Source organism: Oryza sativa, chromosome 1 (assembly GCF_034140825.1).
Source record: "Oryza sativa Japonica Group chromosome 1, ASM3414082v1".
Taxonomy (NCBI): domain Eukaryota; kingdom Viridiplantae; phylum Streptophyta; class Magnoliopsida; order Poales; family Poaceae; genus Oryza; species Oryza sativa.
The window spans coordinates 26,214,829-26,230,212 of NC_089035.1; the positions used below are offsets into that span (position 1 = coordinate 26,214,829).

Here is a 15,384-nt window from a genome sequence, read left to right on the forward strand (position 1 = left end):
GATCAACCAGATTCACCGTGATTAGTCTCACCCCTAGTTTAGCTTAATGAACTGGTGTAGTTCAGGTGGTTAGTTGGGCCTGTTGCAATGCGGTGTAGCGTTGGACAGTGATTGGTTAATATTGATTAATTACTACAGCTGTTTTACTGCTTTCAACTACTGCTTTGAAATGCCTGCTTTATGCAAAAGAACCCCTAGCTTCCTTTGGTTATATCCTGCATCATACCTCCTCTTCCGGTATGACTTGCTGAGTACAGTGGGTAGTCAGTCTTGCTCTCTTTTCCCTCACACCAGAGTTGAAGTTCTTCTCAGTTGGAGCCGTCGCAGAGAGGTTGGTTTTGTCGCTGCCGTCAAGGATTGCCTGTGGAGTGGAGTCGCCGCTGCTGAAGTCAAGTTTCCCGGTTTAGCTCGCTTTAATCCTTCCCGCTGCATTTGTAATCTTTTATATTTGTAAGACGTGGGTCTGTATGTCAACAATTATCGTTTGTGTACCCTGGCTGGTCCTGGACAGGGATTTAATGCACATTCAGCTTAGAAATTCTGGTTCGAGAATTTCTAGGTGTGACACCCTTGCGCGAGTACCTGCGAATTAATGTGTCATATTAGTGTGAATCGACAGATGTTGCAAATTATTGTGGACATGTAGATTTTAATGCAACAACTCAAAGCGTAGTGAAAGATCTTACCAGTGAATAGCAGCTAGGACGGTCGTCGGAAACGGTACTGGAAAGGGCTGACGGAAGCCGAACTGCCGCATCACGCGGAAAGGGGCGTGAGGCTCAACGCAGATGTCGAAGACCATCGGAACCGTAGTCATCCAGTACGCCTGGTCCCTGGTACAGAGTGTGGACAGACCCAACGGCGCACGAGCCTGGGTAGCCGCGACACTGTAGGGCTCCCACACGACGTCAGTCGGCAGAAGGCGGTCGAACTCCATAACAAACTCAGGATACGACTGCCTAACCTGGACGTGAGCCCATCGGCGCTGCAATACGAGACGATCGATGTGATGTACAATGAACTTAGCAATATGACGCATATGACACATGCACCACCTACTCTGTACATCTTGTTCTTGAATTGCTTGAAGAAATTAGCTCCCATATGACGCATGCACCACCTACTCTATACATCTTCCCACTCACCAGGGTATCCTCGTTCCATACTCCCAAACTGCAACTCTTCTATCGCTCGCAGAATGCCAGCGTGCCTATCATGTATCAGGCACACATTTGGCCTCATACTAACAACTTTTGTTTTAACCAATTTCAGGAACCAGTACCAGCTGTCGGTATTCTCACTCTCAACAAAAGCAAATGCCAAGGGCAAAACCTGATTGTTCCCATCTACCCCTATTGCTGTTAGTATCTGGCCCCGATACTTTCTTGTCAAGAATGTCCCATCAATGCAGAGAACAGGACGACAGTTCACGAATGTCATCTTGCATGCATGTAGAGCTAAGAACGCCCTTTGCAGCACACTCTTGCCAGGATGTTCAATTGAGGGGAATTTCTTCACTGCGTAAGAGCTCCCAGGGTTTCTTTCCTCGATAACACCAAGCAGGCATGGCAAATTGTCATACGAGGCTTCGTAAGTTCCAAATCTCATCTCTATTATTTTCTGTTTGGCCCTCCAGGCCTTGGCATAGCTAATAGTATACTTGTATGTCTCTTCGATGTGTCGGATTATTGACCTTGGTTCATATGTGAGATTATCGATGACATGCGCATACATCTCAGATGCAACAATGCACATGTAATGTTCCTGTGGTATTTCTGAACACCAGGTAGAAAACATGTATGCTTGGTAACGACTGACACTGTCCAATAATCCTTCCATTTCCCCTTATACGCGTGTACTCTCCAGGGACAACCATCTTTTTCCTTAACACACCGAACTTCATATTGCGACCGGTTGGACTTGGCAACCCAAAACTCTCTATGAAGTGACACTGCAAAATGTTTTACCGCCTCCTTCATATCTTCTGCTCTACTATAAATCGCTCCCTGAATAACCTCATTTTCTTTGTACTCCCATCTCACACTATCCTCTTCAGAGACGACCAGCCCAGAAAAATCCTCAGTAGCCCATTCTGCTGGATTAATATCCGTCTCATCATCTGACGAATCACCTTCCTTTACACGCTCGTTGTCAGAATCCTCCCTCTCCATTTCATCCACAATGGCACCGACAGTCTCCCCCTCGTCGGCCACTCCACCTGGTTGAATGCCCACTGGAGCTACTACGCCCTCGTCCTCTCGTGCGTTGACCTCCTCCACAGAAGTCTCATTTACTTCAGCACTTGGTCCCTCGCCATCATCCATGTTCATCTGCACACCTGGATCCTTCGGGTGAACAAACGGAACCATAGCTAGAGGCTACCCGCGTTGCAATGCATTTTCCATATACCATCTCCACACTCGAGAGTTTTGAACTGGCATTAGTTCCCAATAAAAACCCTCAGTTGCCCGACTTACTATAACATTGATTGTTATGTCACTTGTCTGTGGATCAACTCTCAAGCCCCTCATTAACCATCCTTTTATAGAAGGTACACTCCTCTCAGCCGGTCTATCAATTCCCCTTTCTGATACAATAAAATCTGACAGATCTACCCCAGTTGGCCCGTAACGGACGTTTCCTGGGCCATGGTAAATTTGGAATATTTGTTTGTTCGACATATCTGTCAACGAAATAACTAGATCATATTACTCTTTCATGCAATAAACATCTACAACGTAATATCTTCTTGTATATGCCAATGCAACGGTAAAGTATTGATTCCAAACTAGCAGATCTACGTAGTTACTGATATCTACAATACGCACTTCTAGATTAGTACAACTAAAAACCTAAAAAAATAATGCATTTATTCAAACAAAGTTTTAAAAAAATACACACTATTTAACTCAATAGTCACATATAGGATCTATGAATATTACCTGAAATCGACGTCTGAATCCGGCAGGGTTTCGCCCCTTCTTCTCTTCTCCTCCCCTTTCTTCTTTTTTTTTTCACTGGATTTGAGGGGGGAGGAATGAGGGCTGGGGGCTGGGCGGCAGGCCTTTTATAGGCAGTAAGGCCTGCTGCCCGGCCAGAGGGCGGCAAGGGGCCGCCTGCAAAATGGCCGGCTCCGACTGGCTTTTCTGCATTGGGGCCCCTTGCCGCCCCAACAGAGGGTGGCAAGGGTTTTCCTGAAAAAAACCTCCCTCCGTCACCGCCCGTCCCTCCCCCGTTTTTCATGTCAGCTTGCCGCCCTAGAGGTGGGCGGCAGGGTCTATTTTTGTAATTTTTTTGGCTGATAGATTATTTCTGTAAATATTTAAAAAAAATCTAAAAATGAAAAAAATTCAATCAGGTTGCAAGCCCACGCAGAGAAGTCCTCCCCTGCGACGACAGCGACCACACTGGGATGGGATGCGAAGGAGACGTTGCCACGTTGGACGTGTGCAAAGGAAAGCAGCAGATAGAGAACCGTTGGATGGCAGTGGACGGTGGATATTACGTATTGAAACTGCACGGCCGTGACTTTAGTCAAAAGATCCTCTTCCGACCACCCGTCCACCCCTCACCTCCTTCCCCCATCTCTTCTCTAGTTCTCTTCTCTTTCTAGGGTTTCGTCTCCCCCAATGGCGGCGGCCACCACGTCGCGGCGCGGCCCGGGCGCCATGGACGACGAGAACCTCACCTTCGAGACCTCCCCGGGGGTCGAGGTCATCAGCAGCTTCGACCAGATGGGGATCCGCGACGACCTCCTCCGCGGCATCTACGCCTACGGCTTCGAGAAGCCCTCCGCCATCCAGCAGCGCGCCGTCCTCCCCATCATCAGCGGCCGCGACGTCATCGCCCAGGCCCAGTCCGGGACCGGCAAGACCTCCATGATCTCGCTCTCCGTCTGCCAGATCGTAGACACCGCCGTCCGTGAGTACGCCTCTTACCCACCAATCTGACATTTTACTTCAGTATTTCCACTTTTTCCCCCTACTGTGCGATCTATTTTGCTCTAGATTAACTTGCATTGCAGCATCGTGCTAGTACTGTGCGATCTATTTTACTAGGGTTTAGCATAATGTTATAGGTGATGGCTTCCAAATTTATTAGAGCTGTACTGCTGTACACAAATTCTTTCCATGCCTGTTTTGGTGCTGATTATTGTTCACTGTTGTTGTCTATGTTCCCGTAATCCTAATATTGTTTCTCATTATGTAGGGTGCAGGCTTTAATACTGTCACCAACTAGAGAACTTGCTGCACAAACAGAAAGAGTTATGCTGGCTATCGGTGACTTCATCAATATCCAAGTGCATGCTTGTATTGGTGGCAAAAGTATTGGTGAGGATATTAGAAAGCTTGAGCACGGAGTGCATGTGGTGTCAGGAACACCTGGCAGAGTCTGTGATATGATCAAGAGAAGGACCTTGCGTACAAGAGCCATTAAGCTCCTAATTCTGGTTGGTTTACTTTTCATGTTGTTTTTGAAACCACCTTTGGTTTGATCAAATGGTATGAGAATAACATTCTTCCATGACAGGATGAAGCTGATGAGATGTTGGGCAGAGGCTTTAAGGATCAGATATATGATGTGTACAGATACCTCCCTCCAGAACTCCAGGTCAATCTCATATTAAACCTGTCATAAACTTATAGTTTGTCTTGTGTTTCAGTGTTCTATCAGCTAGTTGATTATTTTAATAAGAATTCAGCTCCTGAAGTGTATTGTAATCTATTTTTCATCTCTGGTGCATTTTTCCTTGCACTGTTCCATCCATGTTTTGATCCTTGTAACATATCATCATACCAACAGACTAGCTATCTTGTCTCTGTTTGGATTCAGTAATGCATGCTTTATTATATGCTGATATGCATATGCAGATTTGCTTATTGTAATGCCACCTCTGGCTTCACATGAGCGCAATGCATGAACTTGATGACAATAAATGATGGCAATCTTGGGCAGTGAGGTCCCGAATCCCAATGCTAATGTGCAAGCATATCTTTTTTGTCTGCACAGGTTTGCTTGATCTCCGCAACTCTGCCTCACGAGATCTTGGAAATGACCAGCAAGTTCATGACTGATCCAGTTCGGATCCTTGTGAAGCGTGATGAATTGACTCTAGAGGTAAATATCATCACTTGTTTTTCTTATCAGTTTGATGATCTTCAATATGTATTTTACTTTGTTGGTTCTATTGATCTTTAAATATATTCGTCTTTCCATATCATGTTTGTAGGGCATCAAACAATTCTTTGTTGCTGTTGAGAAAGAAGAATGGAAGTTTGACACGCTTTGTGATCTTTATGATACACTGACAATCACCCAAGCTGTCATTTTCTGCAACACAAAGAGAAAGGTGATATATAGTTTTCTTTTTTGTTATGGTCGTTTCACTGGTACTCTATTATTGTTTTATAAAGTCTGCTCCCTCTGTTATTTGTCTACACCAAATTATTTTGCTATCCTATGGTCATAGCTTCTTTGTAGCTTTTTCAAACACCTCTTTTTTGTGCCATCTAGGCAGTGGGCATTACTCCTTGTCCTTGTCTTTCTGAACTTGTTGATTATGGTTAGAATACTTGTTCATGCAAGCACATGAGTTGATATTTTCTGTTTGCTATTTCCTTACTATGTTGAATTGCAATGTTTTCTAACTATGCTGACTTGTCATTACTGATGTTTTGCTCGATATCCTGGGGTTTACTTTGGTCAGGTTGATTGGCTTACGGAAAGAATGCGCAGCAATAACTTCACAGTATCAGCTATGCATGGCGACATGCCTCAAAAGGAAAGGGATGCCATTATGGGTGAATTCAGGTCTGGTGCAACCCGTGTTCTAATCACGACAGATGTGTGGGCTCGAGGCCTCGATGTTCAGCAGGCAAGTTTATTGTAATGTTTTGTTTGAAGACTATTGATTTTATCGTGTGTGGAGTACTGATTAAGTGATTATTATTTCATTTATTTTCAGGTCTCTCTTGTCATAAATTATGATCTCCCAAATAATCGTGAACTTTACATCCATCGCATTGGTCGCTCTGGACGTTTTGGTCGCAAGGTAATACTGCACAACTTGCAACTCTTTATTCTAACTAAATCTATCCTCTACTTTGTTTGCGAGTTATTCATAACAAGGGAATTTTGGTTCAAGTTTTGTTGGTACTAACACATGTACCATGGTTTTGCTCAACACAATTGCACATTCGCCAATAATCATGTTGATAATAATGAATCAAATGCTTGCACATTTTGTTTTGGCAGTATATGACAAATCAGAGAACAAGAATTCTGATTTCATACTGTTCACACAGAATGAAATATTGAGGAGCCGCTACACTTTTTTTTTTTTGCTAAAGAATGGCACGTGGTTAAAAAATTGTTGGCCTATGACATGTGATGCATTATGTTAGTGTTTTGTGGCAAGCCAATCGTGTGATAACAAGCCAAACACTAGGCTAAGTTGGTAAACCTCCTTACCAAAGATGTGGTAAAGTGTGGCTACCAACCAAACACCTGTGTACTCCAGTAAACCGAACAGCTGACCACATTTATCTAGATTCTAGAAACAACTAAACAATATTTACTCTGAATTCCAAATGTTCCGTGAGATTGAGGAAAATGATTTCGAGACAGATCCATGTCCTGGCATTAGAAATCATTTGATTGGGCTGATGCTAAAGACCAAAAACATTTTCCTTGCATGATGTAGGGTGTGGCCATCAATTTTGTCAAAAAGGAAGACATCCGTATCCTGAGAGATATCGAGCAGTACTACAGCACGCAGATTGATGAAATGCCAATGAATGTTGCTGATCTAATTTGAGTGCTGGAGTGGCGCTACCATGTTTGATCATCTGGTCTGGCAACAACTGAGCTTGTTTGTTGTGATTTTGGTTGACATGCTTTGCCGTGACTGTATTGCTATGGACTTTAAAGGGTTGCGAGTCTAATACTAGTGATTGGTTTCGTTCCCCTCTCTTGTGACATGATCTGTATATAATTTTAGTGCCAGCTCATGTAACACTATGATTGCATTTCTGCTCAGAACATGAGACTTGTTCGTTATATTTATTGCCACAAGGATTTGATGATGATTTTCTCGTTGAAGGTGTGGTGGTATTTAGATCTTCTGTGTGTTGTGATCTCAAATGTTTTTGTCAAAGTGTTTCATTTGCTCCAGTTCTTGAAAGCTTTGTAATGTCATGCTCGATGTTGCGATTATACTGGTAAATGGGTTTATTGCACATTTGCACCCGTAGGTAGGTAGGTAGGTATTCGTTGAAGTAAGTAAACATTATTATGCGTTTTTACGAGCTTTTGTATGAATCATTAGATAGCCAAAAAATGGGGCTCGATCAAGCTTTATTGATGCATCAAACAGCCTACAAGATCGCACTATGTACATGATGTCACACACTCTTCTTCCATCCATCCACTACGACTTCGTCCTCTTGCACCCTTCAGGCAAAACCCAACCCAGATGATCCATCATTGGTGCAGTGCTGCAAGCCATTGCACGGTGGTGCTCGCCAGTTTGCCTAGCCTAGCTAGATATCTAGTCGAATGCGACGGAGTAGTAGTCGTCGTACGTGCACCGCCTTCGGGTGGACATGAGCCTCGCCAGCTTCTGCCTGCACAGATCGAACCTCGCCGGCCGGTCGCCGGAGTCCTGCGCGGCCGCCGCCGCCGCCGCTCTGCGCGGGATCCCCAGCTGGCGCTCCAGCTCCGCGAACTCCTCGGGCCTCTTCACCACGTGGTCGTAGCAGATGTACCTCCCGCCGGCCGTGTTGTCGCCCATCGCCTCGTACACCCGGACGTGCGCCTCCGCCACCGTCTCCACGCTCGCCGTCGCGAGCAGGCCGTCGGCGAGCATGGCGCGAGCCCCTGTCGACACGCAAGACATGTCAGTGTGTACTGCACAAGCACAAAGGCACACCATGTTCCTTTCTCCGATCGTAGTTTACATGCTCGTATCGAAGCCTGTAGTGTACCTTTGAGGTAGGCGATGGAGGCGGTGGAGTTGCGGCGGCGGAATCCCGGACCGGTGACCAGCGCCGGGCAGACGGTGACCAGCTTCAGGTCCCTACCCCTGGCTGCCCTCCACGCCGTCTTCTCCGCTGCCGTCTTGCCCAGTGCAAACCACAGCTGAAAAGTTTATCCAGAAAGTCATTAGATTGCACAAATTTTCCACAAGAAAAAAAAAAGATTCAGTTGGTGGGTGATAAAATATGCTTATGCATCCACCATTGCAAGTGCGCTTCCGTGTCACTGAACAAACCCTCCTTTTTTTTTTAATACAGTAACAAACTCACCTTGTTGTCACGGCAGAAGCTCTCATCGCTCCAGCAGTTCTCGTCGATGATGGTAGGAAACCGTCGGTCATGAGGGTAATTTTGCCTCCATACACATGCTAGCAACGACGACGTGAAGACGCATTTTCTGACGGACTCTGTCCTCACGCACGCCTCGATCACCTGCTCTGCTGCTTTCGCCTCCAAGCTTGCCATATGTTTCTGTTCGAGAGTTGGACATTAACAGGGAAAAAGTTAATTACACCGCCTCAATCGTACGCCCAATCGCTACTAAACAACAAATTACCATGACTACACAAGAATTGACTACCAGGAATGATGGGTGAGAGCGAACGGTCCACTAGCGAAAATCAGGCCCGTTCACTTTGATGCTATTTTCAACCATACCATTTTTTTAATGTAAAGTTGTTAAAAAATATCTATATTTAGTTTGTTGCCAAATTAAGTAAATACATAAGATATCCTGCCAAAATTTTCGCAATATTGTCATCTTGCCAAAATTTTGGCAATACCAAAATTTGGTAAGGTTTATTTTAGCTACAATAGGCTCTTACTGCAGATAAATGATAAACACTAGTGTGATTGAGATACCAAACGTAGGGGGGACTACCTATACATTTGTTGACAAATTTTCTCCTAAAAATTTGACAGATGTAATTATAATACAATCATAATGTAATTACACTGTAACATATATGTAATTACACTGTAACTTGCATGTAACTACAGTGTAACTTATATGTAAGTTTCACATAATTTTGAATTGTTAGATCTATTACAAGATTTGTTTTGGTGAGGAAGAAAACAAATCATAGTACACACATATGTGAAAGAATTTGTTCCCACGACCTCCATTTTATCGAAATAACATATTACGGAGAGATTTTTGAAAGTTACATACAAGTTACACTATAGTTACAGTGTAATTACATGCAAGTTATAGTGTAATTACACTACGATTGTACTGTAATTACATCTGTTAAATTTTTAGGGGAAAATTTGTCGACAAATATATAGCAAAATCGAACGTAGGGCTACTTTGAAACGCATAAATTTTACAGGATTTTCATTGAACCAGTTCATTTCCTCCAAATTGCAGCAAATTTCTTCCATTAAAAAGAGGTTATATTGTGTGGAACAAGAATGGTAAAAAAAATAAAGGTATTCAAGAACAGTAAAATAAAGCCTATTACTAGCATACTCCCTCTATTGTGCATTTCACAATATAAGATTTTATAATATTGCCTATATTTATATATATGTTAATAAATCTAAAAGAGAGGGAGTATATATTGTTGCAGAGTAGGACGCAACTGGATGGCATCTCTGTTCTTTAATCGCCTTGGTTACACTAAGGTCGTCATGATTCTGACGGCTGCTTGGAAGTACCCAACCGAAGTGGATTCGGTGGTTGTATTGTCCAACTCTTGCTGCAATGCGGACTCTCATCACACTCAGATACTAATCCTACCTGATTACCCGTTCTTATCAGATAATAAACCCGGTCCCCTGCTATGGACAAGCGATTTTCTGTCAATGAATTAGGTGACGGAGTTGACAGGCGTGCGCCCACCAATGCTGTGCTCCGGAAGCTCTACTTCATGGATCAGATAGGTGCAAGACCATCTGCATAGGCAGGACTACCAGTTACAACCTGCTCCCATCAGGAGGACTTCAGGTTTGGCAAAATGTCAACGAAAGGGCGACAAGGAGGACTGTCCAGCCTCAAGATCCTCTCCCACCCTGCCTTTGGCAACAAACAAGACATTGGCTCGTAAACAAAATAATCCTTGAAGGTACGAGTTGGTGATTGAGCCTTTTTCTATAAACCCTTTTTTTATTAAGTCTGCTCGAAATAAGGCTAGTTTTATGGCATCTGCCGCTCTTCACATCAGTCAATAGTACTGGTTTGTCATTTTTGAAATCTTGATACTACTGTACGACCAATGGAATCGACAATCAGCAAGGTCTCAGTTTTTAAGTAACCATGGAAGGTATAACCGTTAACATCTGTGATGGACACCGCAGCGCCCAACGTTTCTAGATAACGGGTACCATAAACTATTTGGTGTCTCTTGGGAGGAGAAGCCAAGAATGAGCAGAATCTTCCCCGTGTGGTACACGAACTACAGAGTCTCGTCACTCGGTCTTACAAAATCTTTCTGAATTTTGAGGCATGAGTGCCTCCACGTGCAGTACCAAAGGCCATGTACATGTAGATGCAAACTCTACAGCTCAACTGTACAAATTTCTCTGGGCCAGATGTCTGAGGCTCTGTGATGTGCATGCCATTAATTACGAAAATGATCTATGTCCATTGGCTTCAAAAATTCCCGAACGCCGTTATGTGTCAATTAATTGCTTGATTTCCAGAAGTTCAGACTGTTACTGGGTCCCCACCACATCACCACAAAGAAAATCGCAATGTTCCTTTTACGAGTTATTTTATGGTGTATCAGGAGGTATCTTTTTTTAATTGTAAAATTTAGTGTCTTCTAGTAAAATTGTAGTACTTCTTGATACCTTCTTAACGACCATAAATAATATTGCTCTTTTTATAGTACACCAAACATTCAACATCAATCTTTGATGTTCAGTTGCGCCTTGAGTTAGAATGTTAGATGGAGCATATATACTCTGTTTTCCGCCATTCTCTTCAAGTTCACTCTGTTTTGTTTGCATGATTTTTTCTATATTTTACTAACCTAACTTATTTAGTGACTTCTATATGACAGCATTAGGGAACACATAACTAACTTACTTAGTGACTTCTGTGACAGCATTAGGGAACACATAACATAGGTAGGTGTAGTAGTTGCGAGGATCTTAAGGTTAGGGACCGAGTTTGGTGCACTCACCGTGTAGCCGGACATGCCCCCCGGATCCACGAACGCCGAGGTGTGAAACACGCCGGCGCATCCGTCGAACGCCCGGTGCAGGCTCTCGGGGTCCGTCACGTTCGCCATCACCGTCCACACGCCGTCCCGGCCGTCCTCGCCGAACATCTCCATCTCCCTCAGCTTGTCCAGGTCCTCTGCGATGTAGCAAATAGCAATAAGCCAAATTATTACACGTCAAGATTACGATGGTTGCATGAATACTCACAAAAAAAAAGAAGCCATGTTGCTTTAATAAAATAATAGCGATGATGCCGTGTGATTTTACTTTCTGTTATCTATCATTGATAATTGTCCGATAAGGATAAGAACGTTTTTGGAACGGTACTTTATCAATAATCTCGTTCCATCCTTCTCACCTGACTCCATTTGAAAACCAGAAATATGAATCATGTTCCACTATTATAAGCATAGCCAAGCAGCAGGTGTGTTTCCAACTATTCGTAGCTGGCTGGGAAACCGGAGAGAGGATTTTATCTTTTTGATATTCTGAAAATTTTCTTGCCCATGGTTTCTTATCCGCGATGACTTAGAGAATGGTAGTGATAGCATAAAGATAAAGGCATGACTTCTACAGGATTTTCACAAGAATTAGTTCAACTCCCGTGATATTCCTCTATTCCAGTGGAGGCCTAATGGACCAGACATGTTGTTCCAGATTAAGATTGGAGCTAAGCTATCATCAGATAAATTTTCCTAATGGCCCTTGGGTGTAGACTGTTGAAACGAAGCTATCAGAAGTCCAGCACCCACTTATAATTAGTATCAACACTATTTGTTTGTCGAAAGGTTCTCTGCTTTCTTGCTAGGGAATTGAAGGGAGCAGTACTGAAAGATTTTGGTTCAGGGGAAGGATTGGATTTGTTAGCTGATGTGAAGGATCAGAACGCGTAAAGTATGGCTCAACTAAGCAACACAAAGCTGACTAATTAGTGGCGCAATGTTAAAATGGGTATCCGAATTGGAGCACTGGTTGGTTGAAATCTAATCATGATGTGGTAGACCTGAAGATTTCTACCTCGGGTCAAAGAAAAATGGTGCTGCCAGTGGAAAAAAAAATTCTGCGTACGTCTCTGCTAGTGTTTGATTTGTAGATTGTTTCATCCCCAACTGGACGAGTCGTATAGGAGACTTTGAAACTACGATCAATTTCCTCTTTCCAAGAAACCGGCTGACCACCAGAACAAGAATAAAAACCGGCGAAAAGTTTAATGTTACGCCATAAGCATGAGCCCATTGGTATATGGAGAAAGTCACAATCAGAATGTTTTGAATGCATCCAAAGATTGTGCATATAGCACGAGGAAAAAACGAATGCGAGAATAACTAACTACTACACGAGGAAATCATACGCCCGGTAGCTTTATATATACGAGTAGTCAAATGTTCAACGCTGATCGATCATAGAGATGGTTGCGTACGTCTTAAACTAATTCAGTCTAGCTACCACCTCCCATCAATCCTACTCCTTGTTAGCATTTGTTTTTTTCTTCCGTTTTTCCTTGTGTGTGGCGAATTAGACATAAACGTATATGTTCCTCTCTTTAGCTTTCGCACGTTTCTTTCGGTCTGTCATTTCCAAGTAGGTAATTAAGTTGGTTATATTCACCAAAGCATAAAAGCAATCATCATTAGGTATACTCTCACGGCTACATGCACACTGTGCATAGGAAAGTGGCTGCCATACCACCCACCAGCCCGAGCAGAGCATTATGCCAATATTTTTTTTTTTAGTTTGGTCTCTATTCGCAAATGGATATACACCGTCAAAGAGCGTTACGCCATTATCCAACGAAAGCAAATTCTACTGACGGGAAGATGCAGCGTAGTAGTTCCTAGCTACTCCAAGCTAGCAACCGGTCTATGGAGATGTGACGAAATGGTGACCGGACTGCAGGTAGCACACCAAACCCGCAGTGCAGCGGTAGGTGGCAAGGTTCCATCCCCAACAACACTTCGGGAGGAGACGCAGAGTATCTGCTAATCCGGCTTGAACAGCAACTAAGCTTGGTTTATGCTGGGAAGTCGCTTGCCTTTTGTCCAAAAACGAGTGGTAATTAAGATGGATTGGAAGACTGATCGGCTCAATAAGCTGGTAGAAGTAAAATCTACTGCTGCGAGATAAAGTCCAGAAATTGGATACAGCGAACTAGCGAAGGGGTACGTCATGCTAGGCACGAGCGTTTTTGTTTTTTCATGTTTGTTTTTTTTGCCGAGGTATATAAAATAATAAAAATACGTGGAATGTATTGGCACAAGTGGCCGGGGCTTTGAGATACATGTGGCGACCGGGGCCCACATGTCGGTGACACAGAAGCGAAACAGCCAAACAAGGCAAAGGAGGTAATCGAACAGGTAAACGGTAAAAGATGTGGGGGTGAGCTGGATTTGGAGCTGACCTTGGGTCTCGAGGGCGAGGCGCACGGTGTAGCCGTGCCGGAGCAGGCGGTCGACGACGGCGAACCCGACGAAGGAGATGCCGCCCGTGACGCAGACGGTGCGCGGCCCCGCCGCGCCCCCGTCGCCGCCCGCGGTGCGCTTGACGTCCGCGTCGCCGGCCGAGGGGCGCCACCCGGCCGCCGCCGCCGCCGCCGCCCCGCCCCCGTGGCCATGCAGCAGCGCCGCCCGCATCTCCTCCACCTCCGCCTGCATGCTCTGCGTGCTCCTCAGGACGCCCATGACGCCGCCACCGCCGCTGCAGCCGCCACCGATCCCTATCAACAAATATGATCTCTCTCTCTCTCTCTTTCTCTCTCCCCCGGAATCCCCAATCCGCGCCCGCGTGTGCGTGATCGAGTGAGAGCGCGCGCGCGCCCTGCCTGCCTCTCCCCTTCGGTGGGGTGGGTGCGCGCGGGGAGACGTGGATATATAGGATAGGTGGGGGGGACGGACGCGCGCGGCTGCGCTAGCTAGCAAACCGGTTGGCGTCGCGCGCGGTCAGCGATGCAGCGAAGTGACGGGTGGAGGCGTGGCCATGTATGTGGTCGCGCGCAGTCACGGTGCTTGGCTCGGGCGACGGATTTGGGGGGTTTTTTGCGTGTATCTACTGGTCAAGCGGGGCCGCGAAGCTGGGGCTCGCGCGAGTCGCGAGGGCGAGGCCGCCGCGCGGTAGTAGGTAAGCTGCGCGGCAGGGATCGCGTGGCCGTCCCGATCCGATGGAAAGACCTCCACACATCAAACGGAGCGATAGATTAACACATAATTAATTAAATTTTAGCAATAGAAAATTTAGAATTTGGATTAATATGATTTTTAAAGCAACTTTTCTACATAAACTTTTTGTAAAACACGCACCGTTTAACAGTTTGAAAATTGTGCGCGTGGAAAATGAAGAAGATGAGTTAGGAACTTAGATAAAAGAACATAACCTAGGGAAGTCAAGTGAAGGGAACTCAACCAAATCACTGATCTCCTCTCCCGACCAATTCCCTTCTTCTGTTGTACTCCCCTCGTGGCCCTGTATACGCGACTGGTAAGCCTGGATCGTTGCGGCGCGCCTCCTCGGTTGTTGGCTCTGGGCATAGCCGCAAGGACGCATTGTAGCGGATAGGAGGCGATCACTGGTACTCACCGATCCAGCAGTAGTTGGAGTACTGACTTTCGAGTCACCGCGATCGGCAAACAGAATGCGCACTCCCGAACAGCGACAGAGAGCTAAGCTCTCGCGGGGCAAGGGGACCGTTCTATCGTTGTCGGAGCAGATCAACGAATCGTGGCAGTGCGGTCTCATCGGCTCTGTGACTGTGCACGCCGGATCGCGCTATGCATGTGGGTCCTAGCTTTTGGGGGGGTAAAAAACGACCTACAACGATGCACCACCGCGGGGCGCTGTGTCGGTGGCACGCACGCATCGGTCGGACGACGGGAGTGGTTTCGCGAACGAGGCCACGGAGCTCTCCACGACCCAACTGCGCCGGTGTACCGTATCGGTGCACGTCTGCACGGTGAAACCCGGGCGGAGGAGTGGAAGTCTGAAGCCTGCACGTACTGAAAGCGATATCATACGCAGTGGAAAGATGGGATATGTCGGTCAGTCCAGCCATTTAATCGCGTAGTACAAACCTTAATCCGGAGAACTTTTATAATGTGCACGATCCCAAACTGACAGTACAACTGGTGTGGTTACCCTTTCCAGTAGTACCATTTAAAATTTCCGCTAATTTCAACTGCTTTCTCAATTC

General features: G+C 45.4%; 2 protein-coding genes across 2 annotated transcripts; one reads left to right on the plus strand and one right to left on the minus strand.

Moving 5' to 3' along the window:
- The first annotated feature begins 3,567 nt into the window (after nt 1-3,567).
- EIF4A3A (eukaryotic initiation factor 4A-III homolog A-like) lies at nt 3,568-7,095 on the plus strand. The gene is made up of 8 exons (NM_001398037.1): nt 3,568-3,925; nt 4,210-4,450; nt 4,531-4,611; nt 5,011-5,118; nt 5,231-5,350; nt 5,708-5,875; nt 5,966-6,052; nt 6,704-7,095. The coding sequence occupies exons 1-8, from the start codon at nt 3,630-3,632 to the stop codon at nt 6,815-6,817; spliced, it is 1,215 nt and encodes a 404-aa protein (NP_001384966.1). The 5' UTR covers nt 3,568-3,629; the 3' UTR covers nt 6,818-7,095.
- A 233-nt stretch (nt 7,096-7,328) lies between these two features.
- On the minus strand, nt 7,329-14,285 carry SNL6 (cinnamoyl-CoA reductase-like SNL6). The gene is made up of 5 exons (NM_001398038.1): nt 13,603-14,285; nt 11,165-11,340; nt 8,307-8,507; nt 7,986-8,139; nt 7,329-7,878 (listed from the first exon to the last, which is right to left on the minus strand). Exons 1-5 carry the CDS (start codon nt 13,880-13,882, stop codon nt 7,550-7,552), a joined length of 1,140 nt encoding a protein of 379 aa, NP_001384967.1. The 5' UTR covers nt 13,883-14,285; the 3' UTR covers nt 7,329-7,549.
- Between the last annotated feature and the right edge of the window lie 1,099 nt (nt 14,286-15,384).